The sequence below is a fragment of the Castor canadensis genome, chromosome 14 (genome assembly GCF_047511655.1).
Source record: "Castor canadensis chromosome 14, mCasCan1.hap1v2, whole genome shotgun sequence".
Classification (NCBI taxonomy): Eukaryota; Metazoa; Chordata; class Mammalia; order Rodentia; family Castoridae; genus Castor; species Castor canadensis.
Genome location: NC_133399.1, coordinates 49925501 through 49938259, shown reverse-complemented (window position 1 = coordinate 49938259; position 12759 = coordinate 49925501). Strand labels below are relative to the sequence as shown.

Genomic DNA, 12759 nt, shown 5'->3' with positions numbered 1-12759 from the left:
AGCCACTCCACAAGCTACCCCTCCCCTTTCCCTTTTTTGTGGTGGGTTTTTTCGAGATAGGGTCTGGAGACCTATTTGCCAAGGCTGGCTTTGAACTACTGTCCTCCTGATCTCTGCCTCCTTAGTAACTAGGATTTCAGGCATTAGCCACTGGTGCCTGGCTGTACACTTTCTTCTGAAGGTTGTAAAGTTGTCTTTGCTTTTCATCTTTGGAATTGGTACCTGTGTATGGTGTGAGGGCTCCAAATTACATTTCTTTGTTGTTTTCATACTCCTTTTCTGCAAATGAAGACCTGGCTTTGTCCTCAAGAGAGCTCGTGCCCTCCTTACAAGAGGGTCAGAGGAGCTCCTTAGGTAGTTCTGGCCACAACTCCTGACTCCAGACCCGTTGCAGGACTTGGGCGGGTGGGTGCTGCAGCGAGTGCCAGTGAAATCAAGCGGGAAGAGAAAGAGGATGAAGAGAACGCCTCTGTGGCCGACACCTCCGAGGAGGACAAGAAGGAGCTGAAGGCCCCCCGCACACGGACCAGGTGCCAGCCCCTCCTGGGCCCCCTCCTGCTCCCGCAGGACACACATGGGTACATGCACACCGTGCCGACACTGGGAGGCCACGAGGGCCGTACCCGCCCCCACCTCACTGTTTCCCTCTGGCCCCTGGTCCCCTCCCCCATAGCCCAGACGAGGACGAGGACGACCTTCTCCCCCCAGAGCAGAAGGCTGAGCGGGAGAAGGAGCGCCGGGTGGCCAATAACGCCCGCGAGCGGCTGCGGGTCCGGGACATCAATGAGGCGTTTAAGGAGCTGGGCCGCATGTGCCAGCTGCACCTCCACAGCGAGAAGCCACAGACCAAACTGCTCATCCTGCACCAGGCTGTGTCGGTCATCCTCAACCTGGAGCAGCAAGTGCGAGGTCAGTGGGCGGCCTGCCGCTCCTGCCCCTGCTTGCCTTCCCTGCAGTGACCATCCCTTGCTTCCTGGAGCCAGCCCTGCAGAGACTGTCCCCAACAGTGACCGTCCCCATCCTTGTAGTCACTGTCTCCTACTCCTGCAATAACCATCCCCCACACTGACTGTCCCCCCACCCCTGCACTGACCATCTCCCATCCCCTGTATTGACCATCCCACATACTGACCACCTTGCCCAGCCTCAGTGACTCCTCTCTTGGAGGACTAGACTTGTCCCCAGCCCTCCAGGCCTGGGTACTTTTGCTCAGAGCTGTGTCCCAGTCCCCAGGGTTCTTGCCCATCCTTCTCAGGAAGCCTGGAGCCCAGAGGCACGAGCTGGTGTGTAAACCACTCGTTCACCCTGAACAGATGCCAGGGCCCTCTTGGCTTGTCCCCTGACTCCACTATTCCCCCATCTGCAAGTGGGTGTTGACCCGCCCGTTCCCCGGGCAGGGTGAGGGTGAATGATGGCTGCTGCCGGCCCATGTGACTGGCCCCTCCACTGTGGCTGCTTTCTAACCTGCGCTTTTGCCTGGCCGTTAACCTTTCTCTCCTGCAGCCCTGTTGCTTGCACAGGAGCCAGAGCCATGGTCCGCTGCCCCCTCGATTCTGAAGTTTCCACGTCTCCAAGGCAGTGTGCACATCCTGCCTTGTGTCCCTGAGCCTGCCTCTGCTCTCTGCCTCTTGCACTGTCCCTTCCACCCTGGCTGTCTGCTGCCTCTGCTTTCTACCGCCGGCCCCTCCTTACCTCGCACTTGCTGCCCGACGGGGATGGCCGCGCCACAACCTCAGGGCCTTTCCTCCTGTGAAGCCCTGTCATAGGGCCTTGAGGGAAGGAGAAACACCTCGAAGCACACGGCCTCTGGTCCTCACAGGCAGTTTGGTCTGCGCGCTTGTCCTGGGCTGGGGCTTCAGCCACTGCCCCCCAGAGGGATCTGCTCCCATCTGAGGGCAGGGTGGGCAGATGCCCTGTCCAGGGTCCTGGTCAGACACAGGGTTTACCCTTCGGGGCACTTAGGTGAAGTCAGCTGGAGGTACCAAGGCTCTAATTGGCAACTGTTCTCAGGAGGAAACCCAGGCACAGGGGTGAGGCAGGAGTCCAAAGCCAAAACTAGCAGGGCCCTAGCCAGGATTTGTGTCCTGGTGTCTGGTGTCCATTCCAGATCCCTGGCAGGAAAAGGTCTTAGCTCTACACCCCAGTGCTGGCTGTTAAGTACCTGAAGCTGCCAGGGCCTAGGGGAGGACTTGGCCAAGGGACTGTGCCAGGCCTAGCTGGGATAGCCAGCGTCCACCATGACAGACAGTGCTTCTAAAGCTCCTCATGCGTCATGACTTTCAGGGTCTCGGACCTTTCAGCCCTGAGCTGTGGGGGGTCCAGGGCTCTGCCACTTCCACCCTAGACAGGCCAGGCCCGGCGCTCCATCACCCAGCATGCCACTGCTCTGCATGGAGAGGTTGTCTTGCAGGGAGTCACAGCTACAGGGGCCAGCTCATGGGGCACATGGGGTGAGCATCTAGGAAGCATTCACACAGCTTGGGAAATTGGGTCTGAGGGTACACACGTGCTATAGTCACCTGTACACAAAGTGCCCAGTCACCACCCTCCATGGGAATGTGGCCGTGTGCACACAGGCAGTACTCTTTCAGCAGCTCTCAATCACGATGCTACGGCCCCTCCCACATCGCCTGCATTGCCATACATACAAGGGCCACACAGCAGCCCTTCCACACTGCTCCACCCAGCCTGCCCCCACTTGACTAACAGAGGCCCCGTGCTGTGACCCAGCAGTACAGACGAGGTGCTGTCCCTGGAAGAGAAAGACCTGAGGGACCGGGAGAGGCGCATGGCCAATAACGCACGGGAGCGGGTGCGTGTGCGGGACATTAACGAGGCCTTCCGGGAGCTGGGACGCATGTGCCAGCTGCACCTCAAGTCGGACAAGGCGCAGACCAAACTGCTGATCCTGCAGCAGGCCGTGCAGGTCATCCTGGGCCTGGAGCAGCAGGTGCGAGGTAGGCTCCCAGGCCGGCGTCCCCATCGCCTGCGTCCTGCTTCCACGGATGCCAGGCCGCGGCTCAGGCTTGCGACTCTTGATGAGTTTGTGGTTGCTTGTGCTGCACCCTGACTTTTGGTCTCTACACCCCAAACTCCCCATGTCCTCTGGGAGGAGTAAGTGGAAGCGGGGTGCTATCAGGCCCTGCCCTGTGCCACCCCTGTCCCTGGACCGACTCCCACTGCACTCTTCTTCCCCCAGAGCGAAACCTGAACCCCAAAGCAGCCTGCCTGAAGCGGCGAGAGGAGGAGAAAGTGTCTGGTGTGGTTGGGGACCCCCAGATGGCCCTCTCAGCCACACACCCGGGCCTGAGTGAGTCCCACAACCCTGCTGGGCACCTGTGAGCAGCCACTGGCAGCGCCATGGGACAAGGAACTGGCCATAATCTGCACCCTCAGCCTGAGAAGGTCCTGCCCAGTACCAGCTTGGCACAGAGAAGTGGGTCAGGGATTCACCTCAGTCATCAACATTGAGCCCGCACGGTGAGGCTCAGACGGATGCGGGGTTCTGGGGAGACAGGTCTCACCTGCTCCCCATGTAGCCGCCTTGGCGTGTGATCCGCTCCATGGTCCTGAGACCCCAGTGACCTGACTAAAGGGAGTCTTTTTTTTTTTTTTTTCCTCCCCTTTGCGTAAACAAAACCAGAAAGCAAACGCAACAAAAGATACACTTTGTCAGAAAATGCCTTAACTGTATAAAGTGAAGTGGAAACCTGTCACCTGGACAAGGGTGACCCTGCAGAACTGGCTTGTTCTATGAGAGCCACCAGCAAATTGTGCCTAAGCATAATATTTTTTTTAAGAAGAATAAAAACATTAGTCATGAGATTTTTTTTTTTTAACGTAGAAGAAAATTAGCAAGAATGATGCCTTTGGTGTCTTTTTTTTTTTTTAGCTTCCTTTTGCATATGTTTTGTAAGCAACAAATTTTTTTGTATAAAAGTCATGTCTCTTGCTGTTTCTAGAAGTGAGCGTTACATTTCATGATCAACCAGATTATTAAAAATTGTATTGAAAGCACCCAACGTTGATCTGAGGTTCCCCACCCGAGCCACGTGAAACTGTGTAGAGCACAAGTAGCCTGTGTCCCCTTATCATTTTTTTGCCAGATACTGGGGTCTTCCTTGAGTTTATGCCAGAGTTGCAAGCGGGTCCCCTCCCCATCCTCTGTCTTCCTCTGGAATAGGCTGGCCTCAATTCATACCTACTTTGCCCTTGTGGGGAAGGGACAGGCCAGCAGGCCACCAAAGAACACCCACAGCAAGTCTGGTCCCTCAAGGCACCAGCCACACCCTCCCCAGGACCCCAAATCCCTCTCCCTTGAAACCTAAACACATCCCTGGAGTGGGGGATTTTGTCAAGATCAAAGACCACACTAAGCCACTAGACAATCCTCTGTCATTCCTTTAGCCCAGGGACCCCAGCTTTTTCTCTGGACTTTGGTGGGGGACCAGCCAACACAAAATACGCACCTATGACAGCATATTCCTGCCTTAGCAGACAGCCATTGTGGTGTAAAGGCCAGCCAGCGTTCCATTATTGGAAGCATCCAGGGTCAGGCCAGTTACCCTTGGACCAATAGCCAGTGTAACCAGAGCAGGGAGCAGGTAGATCCCTGTCCCTGTGCCTCAGAAAAGTCTCCAGTCTGACTATACTGCTACCCAGCTATAAAACCAAGGGGGTGGACCACTCTGGGGTCTGAGATCCTTTGTCCTGGTGCCAGCTTAGAACTGACTGCCTTAGTTCTAAACTGCAAGTCTCATATATAGCCCCATACATACACCATCCCTAGCACATGGGGACAGTTGGTCACTGCTGTGGGGTCAGCCTATTTTTCCTCCCTTCTGTTCCTGGCATAGAGACTATATGGTCTCCCAAGCTGTAGCCCCAGCATCTTACACTCCTCCCACAAGGCTTCCTCCAGAGGCAAGACCCATGCACTCACCCAAGAGAATCGGGACTGTCTGGAATTGACCAGCATTGGGAAAGCTGGGGCCCCAATGTCAAGGGACATCCTATAGGCACCTGAAGGTGAGAGGATCCAGTGACCTCACATCACCTGGGTCCTCCCCATTCCACAGCCTTGATGCACACTACTCCCAGGACAGGTCTGTGGACAGTGAATCCTTTGGTGATTTCTCCCTCCTCTGTGTGGGTTCTATCTAACAGTTCCTTATTTTGCGTTTTTTTTTTTTCTTTGTAATAATGGGGTTTGAACTCAGAGCCTACACCTTAAGCCACTCCATTGGCCCTTTTTTTGTGAAGGGTTTTTTTGACATAGGATCTCGAAAACTACCTGGGCTGGCTTTGAACGATGATCCTCCTGATCTCTGCCTCCTGAAATCGGGGATTACAGGTGTGAGCCACTGGCGCCTGGCAATATTTACTTTTCTCTTTTGACCTAAGCAAACAATCTCATAATAGTCAAATAGGAGGTCAGTATTGGAGTTGGAACTTTGGGCCTCATGCTTGCTAGGCAGATGCTCTACCACTTGAGCCACTACACCAGCCCTATATTTCTTTTCATGGGTCCAGACAGGCAGTGGCACAGATTCCTACACCAGCTCCATAGACTATGGAAGTGTGAATTATATGTGTAAGTTACATGAGATGAGATTAGCCCAGCCTAAGGGGTGGTGGGACAAAACCACTGGTACTGAAATCGCTCTGAGTGCCTCAAAAGAACTGGTTTTCAAAAAAGATTTTGGGGGACCTGGTGGGGATGGCCTAACTAATGTACAATGTAAGGCTATTTGGAATTGTCACAATGTACAACAAATACATCCTAATAAAAATAGGGAAAAAATTTATACACATCAACACAGTTAGCTGGGTTGTTTGGAGTTTTTCAAATGACCCTCTTTAAAGTCAATTTGGAGGCTGCCCTGTGTCTAACAGCAGTGTGACAATAAATACGACTTTTTTGACGGTACTGGGATTTGAATTCAGGGACTCATACTTGTTAGGCAGGCACTCTACCAGTCCTTTTTGTGTGTTTTTGTTTTGTTTGGTGGCACTGGGATTTGAATTCAGGGCTTCATGCTTGCTAGGCAGGTGTTCTTACCAATTGAGCCACTCTGCCAGCCCTGTGTTTGGTATTTTTGAAATAGGGTCTCTTGAACCCAGGTTGGCTTCGAACCACAATCCTACTGATTTCTGCCTCCGAAGTAGCTAGGATTACAGGCGTGAGCCACTGGCACCCAGCTAAATGTGACATTTTACAATGACCTTGGCTATCTTGAGTCTATCAGACATGGCATGTTTATGAATGGAAAGGGTGGAAGGGTCAGGAAGGCTGGCCTTGAATTCTCCACGCCCTTGGTGTCTACACTGTAAGGCATCAGTTTGTCCATGTCCAAGTGTCCGTTTTCTTGTGTGGTTCTGCACTCTGGTCTCCACCAACTCCATGCCAGGAGCACCCCCAGTTGCAGCAACCATTATTGTCCCCAGACACTACTCAGTGTTCCCTGGGGGCAGAACTGCCCCTGGGATGAGACCCCTCCCTGTAATCAGGCATCATTATTTGGCAAAAGAAGGAGCAACAATGAAGCTGTAGCTGGATCCAGGACCTGTAGCTCTCAGGCCCTGTGCCCATCTCCACTCACCTGTTCAGCTGCTTTATTCTCTCTCGTAATAGTCTTCATGACTGCCTCTACATCCCACTTGCTAAATTTCTACCAACAGCACAGTCTCATCCAGGTGATTTCCAATCCCAAGCACCAAAAACTCCAGAGCATGGAAAAATCTACAAGTAATGTCCAACCCAATTGCAGTGCACACCTCTGGAGCTTCTATTACCATTTCTACATCAGTCTCAGGGACATCAGCATGTCAAAACCTGCAGCTCTGAGGAGAGTCACAGGAGCTAGGCCCCAGGAGCACAGTTAGGGCTGGGCAAGCAAACCCCAAGGTCTGTCCCTTACTATCATCCCCACTTGCAACACTGGGACCCTAAGGACAAATAACACCCAGACTCTCATGAGCCTCTCAGAAAGGCTATCGCCTTTCTGTCCATTCTTTCCAGGTGCCTGGGGCTCCCTGAAGGAGGCGGTAGTGGAGGAAAAGGCATAATGGTGTGATGGCACATCCAACACTTTGTCCCCCTTCTTTCTACCCACACCTGTCCAGGTGGGGGCTGGAAGCTGGGAGTTTACTGGGAAGTTAGGATGTGTCAGGTTCTGGGAGGTCAGAGGAGGCAGGGACTGGAGAAAAGCAAGCCTAAGCAGTAGGAAGTGATCAAGGAGGGACAGCAGGGGTCACTGTGTGGCAGGTTAGGTCAGGGATATCTGGGACTGCTCCCCCTCTTGACTCAAGGGCTCCTCCTCCTAGCCCACAGGTGAGAGGAGCCAGGTGATGAGATATTGTCTCCCCATCTCCACCTTCAAGGTGGTATAAAGAGATGATCTACCAAGAGACCCTGGTCCTTCTTCCCTTTCCTCACCTGGCAAAACAGGTGACTCCCCTTCCCTCAAGAAAACTATTTTACCTCACCCTATCCACGTGTTCTGCTTGGATTCTTCCATTTGGAACGCACCGTTTGCCATAACAACTGGGCAAGGTGCTAGGCCTCTCTGCTGCAAGGAGGAATCACCAAGGCTCTCCAATAGAAATGCACACAAAGGGGCCTCCAAGCAAAAACTCAGGATGAGCAAACAGGTTCAGGGTGACACTACCACGTGGTCAAAGTACAACGACAAGCCAATAACACCTGTTAACATGTTCATATCCCAGCCTTTCTCTTCTGTGTGACTCTTCCTCGTTTGGGCTCAGTTTCCTTCAGCGTAAATAACGTTCGGACACGTACTGAAGGGCACAAAGCCACTCCAAACGTCAAACGGCACAAGCCAGAGTGAGCTAATTGCTACCTGCCGCGCTGGTTGGAGCTGACTACCAGACCTGAGAACCAGTCACTCGGGATCCCTTGTTCAGAAAGTCCAGCCCATAGCCCATAGTTCCCTCGTGTGTGAAGGTCTTCCGACCTTCCCGGAAGTAACTAAAGATCTTCCGAGTCTGCGCACGCAGCCGTCAGACATGGGGAGGCCCGCCCCCGCACGAGGCGATTTGTGCACATGCGCGTTGCAGGACAGGGTGACCCTGAGGCTATCTGACGGCGATGCTGAGCAGGTTCCTGGGTCCGCGCTACCGGGAGCTGGTCAAGAACTGGTGAGGTCACCTCCCCACCCGCCCCCCGCCCCCCTCCTGCACCCCTGCAGTCGGCTCTGTTGTGACCGGGGACAGGGCGAACCGCTGCGTGTCTGAGAGCCCCAGAGATGGAGGATCCGGTACCAGACCCCGACTCTCTCTCCCTGTGGCTGGGGAGCTTAGTGGTGCCAGCTGAACAAAAACGCTCAGGAGGCGCGGTGTTTTGGGCAGCCACCCGCGTGCTCTGCAATTCTGGACCGGCTCTACCAACTCTGCATCCTTAGGCCTGAAACTGGTCCTGTCAACTTGTGCTTTGCTTTGGCTTTTTAATTTTTCAGTTAATTTTTTAAGTGTTGGGGATGGAACTCAGGGCTTCTAGCATGCTAGGCTAGCATGATTTAAGTCATTTTCAATAAGGAGTACAACAGAACTGTCTCTGAACTTAACGTGGGACGCAGGATGGGATTGCAGTGATTTGGGCTGTGATCGCCTGCTGTTCATGTGGGGTGCTAAGAAACAAGGACTTATACCTGGCAGGGTTGGAATGAGGTGTGTAGAGTGAGAACTGATGGTGGTCTTTGACACCTGGGTTGTTGAGTGAGGAAGGCCATCCCTGGCATCCAGCTGAGAAGTCCATCTCCCTGGCCTGGTACCTCTATTTCCATCCGTACCTGGTCTGAACTATGCCCACCCCCATTCATGCTTGTGTTCCACAGATGTTTATTGAACACTTGCTATGTACTGGAGACCCTGCCATAAGCCATCATGAGCTGACATTCTAGCTGATAGGCAAGAAAAAGAAATGAGATCTGAGCCAGGCACTGGTGACTCATGCCTGTAATCCTAGCCACTTTGGAGGTAGAGATCGGAGGAATCACGGTTCCAAGCCACCCCAGGCAAAAAAACCCTATTTCAAAAATACCCACCACATAAAAAGGGCTAGCGATATGGCTCAAGTTGTGGAGCGCCTGCCTAGGAAGCATGAGGCCCTGAGTTCAAGTCCCAGTACTTCCAAAAAAGAAAGGAAATGAGATACATGGGGGAAGAGGGGGTGCATGCACCTGAGAGAGGAACCCTGCATTCCTGATTCATCAGCTTCTGGCTGTGGAAGGCCAAGAAGTAGGTGTCCCCCACAGGATACACTATGAGTTTGTGTGAGACTTGGAGGGTCTCTGCTCATTACCCTGCTGTTCACAATCCCACTAAGTCCCAGTGTGGTTGATCTGGGAAAGGGGAGCAGAGGGAGGTTTCTGCAGGGTAGTCAGCATGTCCATCATTTTTTGTTTTTCTTGGCACCTGGTGAAGCTCAGGTTTACAGGACTTCCTGTGCAAGTCCACATGATCCCAAAAGTCATGACCAGGACAGTGGAGGAAGCAGAATCTGATTGGCCCAGCATATTTACCTCAAGGGGAAGAGTCTTCTGATAAATAATCACCTACAAAGCTGTTGCACTAGTAGAGTAAGCATTTCCACTCTTGGTGGCCCATGCCCAAAGTCATGTTCCAGTAGCAGTGGTGACTCCATTGAGGAACAAAACTGAACTGTGTGGACCATGGAGTGTGAGCAGGGGGCCAACCTGTGTTCAGGGTGCTGTTTCCAGTGAGACAGCTTGGGGCGGGGCAGGGCAGGCCAGGCTTGCTTATCTCCTTCTCATCTCAAGTAGAAGCTCCTCCAGTGTCCCCGGAACAAGACTTACTATGGCCTAGTAAATGGGGTCTTGGCTTCAAATTCCAACCCCCTTCCTCCAACAATGGGACCTGTCAGTTATTCACTGCTGTATAACAAATGGTCCCCAAGTTTAGCACCATAAAACAACAATGTTCTAGGCATGGCATTGCACACCTGTAATCTCAAGGTAAAGGCAAGAAAGACTGTGAGTTGGAGGCTAGCCTAGCAAGGCTAACCTGGGTTACATAGTGAAACCCTGCCTCAAACAAACAATGTTAATTTTCTCACAGGTTCTGTGGGTTGGGTCAAACCCTCGGATCAGTGTCTCTCCTTAGGCTTCGGTCTCATCTGAAGGCTCAGCTGGAGAGGCCCCTTTCTGGGCTCACTCAAGTGTTTGTTGGTTGGTTTCTCAGTGGCTGGGCAAGGGCAGCTCACAACATGGCAGCATGGGCAGCTGTGATAGAAGCCACAGCCTTTTTATAAGTGAGGTTTGGAAGCCATGTCCATAGTTCTGCTGTGGTCTGTTACTTAGAAGTGAGTCCCTTACACACTCTGTGAGGGAGTATCAGGAGCTGGTACTTCTAGGCCCTCTTAACACCCTGCCAGCCAGGGAGTACAAATGCAACCTTTGGGAAAGCCCTGGTAGTATTTGCTGTGATGGACAGGAGTTCACTCTGAAAGCGTGGAGGTCTGTGCTTCCCAGGCTGTGCATCCTCAAATGAGCAAATCCCCCTCTCTGTTGTTTGGTCTCCTGCTCAGGGACTGTGATCTTCAGGCCTGCTGTGGCCTAGGATCAGGTCACAGGGGCTGTGGAAAACAACATGCCTATGTTCAGATAGCACCTGTTCTCTCAGGGATTGCAGACTTGATTTTGTCTTTCAGCAGCAGAATTCCTCACATGGAACCTTAAACATGTGAACTTTGCTTGATTAGTCATGGCACTGCATACATCACAGTGCCCTGTGAATGTATACAGTTATGTGCTGATCAAAAGGGGGCTGGATGCCAGTGGCTCACTCCTGTAATCCTAACTACTCAGGAGGCAGAGATCAGGAGGATCACAGTTCAAAACCAGCCTGGGCAAATCGTTCACAAGACCCTGTCTCGAAAAAAACCCATCTCAAAAAAGGCTGGTAGAATGGCTCAAAGTGTAGGCCCTGAGTTCAAACCCCAGTAACACACACAAAAAAAAAAAGGAGGGGGTTGGGCCCAAGCTACTAGCACTTGCCTAGCATGCACACAGCCCTGGGCTTATCCCCAGCACCACAAAACAAAAACCTTAACTAGAACCCTAATGCAATGTGAAAGGAAATTGGGGTGCGGGTGCTTAGACAAAGGCAAAGGGGGTGGCTCTTGGGGAAACAGCAGCTCGGGGCTAGATGACCCTGTTCTAAGCTTGAGCTCCCTGGGGGCTGACAGCACAGCAGGTCACAGAATGTGTGGGGCTTCTCCAGAACGGCACCTAAGTGGGGGCAGGAGACAGTCCTGAACAGGACCCAATTGTTGCTGTCCTTGCAGGGTCCCCACAGCCAGCATGTGGGGCACTGTGGGTGCTGTGGGGCTGGTGTGGGCCACTGACTGGCGGCTAATCCTGGACTGGGTGCCATACATCAACGGCAAGTTTAAGAAGGAGGATTAACTGGGTGAGTAAAGCTTTCAAATGAATGGGTGAGTTGGTTGGCCAAGAGGTGACTGGAAGGTAGAGCAGAAGGTCTCAGACTCCTAGGACTGCTCACCCTGGATGGTCCTGCACAGAGGTGGAGCTTGGGACACCCCACTGGGTGGCACAGAGTTAGCAGCCTAGTTCATAGCTGTGGTCATAAGACTTAAGGTGAGCCTTGTCCCTCCAAGCTAGACAGCCCCCTTCAGCCCCATCTGAGTGTAGAGTTTGCACTGCAGTACTGAGCAAGATGAAGATGACCCATTTTGCAGGAAGTAAAGTTGAGGCTGATCCCTGCTGCCACCTCCCTGGGCCAGCCATACTGACAACTTTGCCTGTACCATTACTTCATTGTCCACATGACAGACTGTGTGAACAGCAACCTCAGCCCCAGTGCCAGGCAGCTTGTGAACCAGAGACACTTCTGGCTCTGGGCTCCATTCACCTTCCCAAACTTGGAGTTGGGAACCATCCACGAATTCAGTGAGGCTGGTGGCTGGAGTTCTCTGGCCACTACACAGACTGCTCACTCTACCTTGTCCCTTCCCCCAGATATCTGTTGGTGTCATCTTCTCCCACCTCGGTGCCTGCTGCATCCAGAACAGCCCAAGCCTTGATGATGGATCCTGAGGAAATCCACAGTGCAGCTGGGGACCCTCATTGCTGAACAGCATTGATGTGTTGGTGTTCTAATGCATGTAGCATTAAATCCCTCTGCAATCTGCCTGGCTCTTGTCCTGCCCTGGATTTCTTTCCTCCACTGTGTCCCAGGCTCAGGTGACCCAAGGGTCCTTTCAATTCCAAAAGTTTGCAATACAGGGTTTTTCCAGAGCTGACGTGTGTTACAGTGTTTCAAACTCTAGTGGATAATAACTGCACCTGTGTCTGTGTATTCATCTATTGCTGTCTTACAAGGTACCCACAGCTTTCATAGTTTTGTTGTTGTTGTTGTTGTTTGGAGACAGGGTCTTGCTATGTAGCCCAGGCTGCCCTGGAAGTCTCCATCCTCCTGCCTCCATCTTGAGAGTGCTGAGTTCATAGGTGAGCTCCCCCACACCCAGCTTTTAATGACTTAAAGCAACCAACATTCCTAATCTTCCAGTGTCTGTGAATAAAGGACTTGGGCCCAGGGTCTCAGTAGGTTGCTGTCATGGCATCTGCTGGGGTGCAGCTGATGAGGCCATACCTTCTGTAGGTGCCAATGGAGGCCTGAGCTGCAACCTGTGCCTGAGCTTCCTCACAGCATGGCTGTTGGCACTGGGGAAGAGGAGGAGGAGCACAGTGCTTTTGT

At 52.6% G+C, this 12759-nt stretch overlaps 2 protein-coding genes across 11 annotated transcripts in view; both read left to right on the top strand.

Annotated features, from left to right (window-relative positions):
• The window catches only part of Tcf3 (transcription factor 3), a 31876-nt gene extending 26059 nt beyond the window's left edge, over nucleotides 1-5817 (top strand). For 4 of the 10 annotated variants that reach the window (XM_074054543.1, XM_074054545.1, XM_074054544.1 and 1 more), the window contains exons 17-19: nucleotides 395-530; nucleotides 674-909; nucleotides 3200-5817. In XM_074054543.1, the coding sequence (XP_073910644.1) occupies nucleotides 395-530; nucleotides 674-909; nucleotides 3200-3342 (515 nt within the window). In that variant the 3' untranslated portion in view covers nucleotides 3343-5817. Of the gene's footprint in view, nucleotides 1-394; nucleotides 531-673; nucleotides 910-2730; nucleotides 2958-3199 lie in introns of those variants that run through there. The other 6 variants (XM_020184201.2, XM_020184199.2, XM_020184203.2 and 3 more) reach the window with 5 other exon arrangements.
• Nucleotides 5818-8062: 2245 nt separating this feature from the next.
• On the top strand, nucleotides 8063-12193 carry Uqcr11 (ubiquinol-cytochrome c reductase, complex III subunit XI). The gene is made up of 3 exons (XM_020184211.2): nucleotides 8063-8160; nucleotides 11327-11451; nucleotides 12021-12193. The coding sequence occupies exons 1-2, from the start codon at nucleotides 8111-8113 to the stop codon at nucleotides 11445-11447; spliced, it is 171 nt and encodes a 56-aa protein (XP_020039800.1). The 5' UTR covers nucleotides 8063-8110; the 3' UTR covers nucleotides 11448-11451; nucleotides 12021-12193.
• The last annotated feature ends 566 nt before the right edge of the window (nucleotides 12194-12759 follow it).

Excerpts from the sequence above, each read along its gene's own strand:
- Uqcr11 (XM_020184211.2), top strand. The coding sequence starts at position 8,111 with ATGCTGAGCAGGTTCCTGGGTCCGCGCTACCGGGAGCTGGTCAAGAAC. Across the intron at positions 8,161-11,326 it reads CGGGAGCTGGTCAAGAACTG|GGTCCCCACAGCCAGCATGT; the intron begins GTGAGGTCACCT and ends CTGTCCTTGCAG.